The sequence below is a fragment of the Bidens hawaiensis genome, unplaced genomic scaffold (genome assembly GCF_021521415.1).
Source record: "Bidens hawaiensis isolate Kalapana, Puna unplaced genomic scaffold, B.hawaiensis_p1.1 tig00000459_1, whole genome shotgun sequence".
Lineage (NCBI taxonomy): Eukaryota > Viridiplantae > Streptophyta > Magnoliopsida > Asterales > Asteraceae > Bidens > Bidens hawaiensis.
Genome location: NW_027491031.1, coordinates 1,339,063 through 1,342,859, shown reverse-complemented (window position 1 = coordinate 1,342,859; position 3,797 = coordinate 1,339,063). Strand labels below are relative to the sequence as shown.

Sequence of the window (3,797 nt, the reverse complement as noted above, 5' to 3'; positions counted from 1 at the left end):
TCAGGATTAGAATTAAGAGAAAAAGAGTTATATATATATATATCAAAGACCAAAGGTTGCAGATGATTGGTGGTGTGAGAATATTGAAAGATTAAGGTGTGTTAAGAGGGTGGTTCATTAAAACTAATAATTTTAACACTACTAATGAATCAGATTCTAAATCAAATCATTACGAAGAGTGGGTGGCCCAGAGTGTGTGGACAGGAATGGGATTTAAATCAAATGGTAGGGCCCGGCCCATTCCCAATTAAAACCAAATCAATATATATAATAACTTCTGAATCGCAAACCAAACCCTAATCAATCAATCAATCAATCAATCAATCGGAATCGAAACGGAGATAGATAATCGCACCGACGATCAGATCATTGCTGTTTACAAATCCATATCACTAATAACAACATGTGATGTGCAGTTTTGTCGATTTTTGTTGCTGAACATACATACATACATACATACATACATACATACATACATTCATACCATCGGGTTGATTTGGTTTGGGTGGTTTCTTATTCTTATCTATACTTTGATAAATTATTGAATGGTGACTGTACGTTATTTGAATGAATCTTCTGCAAAATTACTACTTAATTGTATGTTTTGTAATCACTCACTTAATATAATAATTCCTATTTGTTTGTTTCAACATGCTTGTTTGTAACCTACACCACTAGATTGATTGATTTGATTTGATTTGATTTGATTTGGGCGGTTAAGTGCATGTTGTCCAATAGCAAAATCACCACATTACTAATATATTTGACTGCAGTAAGTATCGCCACCAAAGCCGCAATGCTCTCCGATGATCGTAATAATAATGGTGGTGATGAATTCACATTCCACGATCATGATAAATGCATTGAAGCTCGTCGTCCCCGTCTGTCTAGTCTCTTTGAAGATTATCCGTTTCACAAATTGGTGACCGACTTGCTCTTGTGGTTTCCATTTTTCTTTTAATAATATATATTTCTCGGATAAAATACAGATCCCTGAGCCTACTCCTCCGGTTCGACCTCCCCAAATTCTTTGGGAGGACAAGGAGTTTTCAAATAAAATCATCCCGGATGATGTCGTCATCTTCGTCCCACGGTTCCAGGTTGATTCTACCCTTTTTTTTTGGCTGCAATAGTCGGTTGTCAACTACATAACATTACTTTATCTGCAAGCTTGCAGATACTGTCACGCCAAAACATATACACAAAAGAAACGACTACGTTGTTTTTTTTTTCTTTATCTAGGCAGAGATAAATAGAAAATTTAACAACCTTAAAGTAGACAATTTTGACCCACTTACTAACTGTCACATTGCAACAACATCCTGCCTTCTAACATAGTTAGTGCAGATTCAGTTGTTTAAAAGCAAACCAATAAACTTCTCCAATTGAGTCTTTTATACAAGAAACATTAAAAGTGATCTAATCTATATGTTGTGCTGGTCACAGGACGGGGGAACTACAGTAACCTCCATGGAGCGTACCACCTTAGGGGAGTACTGGTAAGTCCACTAGTTCAACATTTTATGAAACTAATACATGTTTTCAAAATGTTTGATTTTACGTGTTTGTGATCCACCAGCAAACGACGTTTCGGTCAGGACGCAAAAAAGACTGAAGGAGAAACATAAGTGAGGTCTGAAGGTTTCAAAAGAAGAAGCTCACTTTTGTCACATCCACGTCTTTTCAACTGTTTGCTAGGATTTTGGTTCATGTTTCTTCGTATGCAGTTTGACTTTTCTGTCTTTTTTTTCACCTTGTAAACAAATCTGTAACTGGTTGTGTTCGCTGCGGTTGTTGATGCTATGGAATCTCGCTCGTACATTTCTTATATATGCGCAGTGGCTCATTGAAAAATAGCATGTTAATTTCTAAACTATCGTCGGCCTTGCTGATAATGAGATCTTCTCTTTTCATGTTCTCATCATATTATTGATCCTAAACAATCGCCTGATTTCTTTTTCTGGTAGTGCCATTCTTGTATGCCTTTGAATGCATAATTAATAATAACACAATTTTCGTTCGTTTGACCTAACAAACAATCCCCAAAGTTTGAAAGAAATATACTTAAGTGCCTACTAAAATCTAAAGTAAACAAAAGACAGAACCATGAAAAAGCCAAGCCCAACAACCCTAAACTTGAAAACATACATGTTCTAATTAAAATGCGATTAGATTGTTGAAATGGGAAGGACGAAGGATTGAGAGACGTAAGAAGCGGATGTGTAGGTGTGACGATGGTGATGACGAGGTCACTCTAATTATTTACTTGTTAAATAAATTAAAATGGCTAAATACAATTACGCCTAAAGAATCAAAATCATAAGAATAAGAATGATTCTTGGAGGTTGGTTAATCGAACATGAACATAGATTGAGAAGTAGTTATTATTTGTTGACTAATTTCTTACAATGTACAAACTCTTCTATTTATACCCAAATGACTAATATACAGTTGACTTCTAACAAACTCCTATTTTGACTTTTACCAACTTAAACTTTGACCACAACTAAAACATCCAGTTGACTGAATCTATTTAACCGTAACTAAACGTGAGTACGTATCATATACTAATGCGAGGGATTTGTAAGTGCTCACCTTAGAAGCATTGAATCAAGCTCATATTCGTTTATACAATGCATTTGGGCTGCAACTATTAATTAGTTCTAGGCAATTAAACCTCTCTTGACTCGTAACTATTAACATAGCTATACATATATTGAACATATTAAACACATCACTTAAAACTTCCATTGATTATCAAAATAAACATTTACCTTCTGTTAGATACTCATTTTGTTGAACAAAAATTTTCACATATACTAACAGCCTCAAAAGTTTCCTTGGGCTAGAATGCTACCCCTAAACTCTTAATTAATCCCAAAACCTTTCTTTGGTGTTCATCTTGGATTCGAAACCCGGTTGGTATGCCATAACAGACTGGAGCAGCACCCATTAGACAGGGTATTATGCACCCGATCCTTTTTGTGTGTTTACAACCAACTTCACACTCATTTGTGCACTGGGAAGAGGATGATCTTGCGTCTTGCCACACTCTTAAAAGAGCTTTGGTGAAATCGATAGCACTTGGCACATCCCAAAAGGTTCCCTATAACAACGGGAGATTCGACCACTAAGTAATAAAGTGGGCCCGGATTCAGGGCATATGGCCCGTTTAAACGCAAGGATCCACTGGAGCATCCCATGAAAAAAGCAGCCGCACACTCTTTAACTTCTACCAGCTTTTTGACGGGCATATACATATCACCTAGTGTACAAATAAAGGGGGATCATAATTAAATATATAAAGCTGGTTGTAAATGAGAAATTACGTATAAAGCCCACATACCGCCTCCATGACCAATGCACATATAAAGATTGTGTTCTTGTAGGACCGCGATCAATTCCTCTACGCTAGCTTTGGTTCCGCTTGTTCCCTGAAAAGGTAAATAAACAATCAGCCAAAAGTCTTTGCAGATCAACCCAACTTACCCAAATAAAAGATGGAACTTTTCCCATAATCATACATGGGTATGCATCATTTGAAATGTTAACAGTAACAGTATTAAATTTATTGATATATCAATAATTACTAGTTATGTTTTCACAACGAATACAATAAGCTTGCAACTACATACCTTTATTTTTAATGCTTCAAACGTTCGCTTTAATGCTTGTATCGTTGGAATGTCACCCGCTCGAGTAAGTAGATAGTACGAATCTAATGGATCAATCTTCCGTAACGATAAAACACCATGTTCGTCTTTAACTTTAAAACGATGGCCTCTCTTATAAGCATA

General features: G+C 36.0%; 1 protein-coding gene across 1 annotated transcript; it reads left to right on the top strand.

Annotated features, from left to right (window-relative positions):
- Positions 1-796: 796 nt before the first annotated feature.
- LOC143629337 (uncharacterized) lies at positions 797-1,833 on the top strand. Its single transcript, XM_077098642.1, has 4 exons — positions 797-922; positions 990-1,100; positions 1,447-1,499; positions 1,580-1,833. The coding sequence occupies exons 1-4, from the start codon at positions 797-799 to the stop codon at positions 1,626-1,628; spliced, it is 339 nt and encodes a 112-aa protein (XP_076954757.1). The 3' UTR covers positions 1,629-1,833.
- Positions 1,834-3,797: the final 1,964 nt, after the last annotated feature.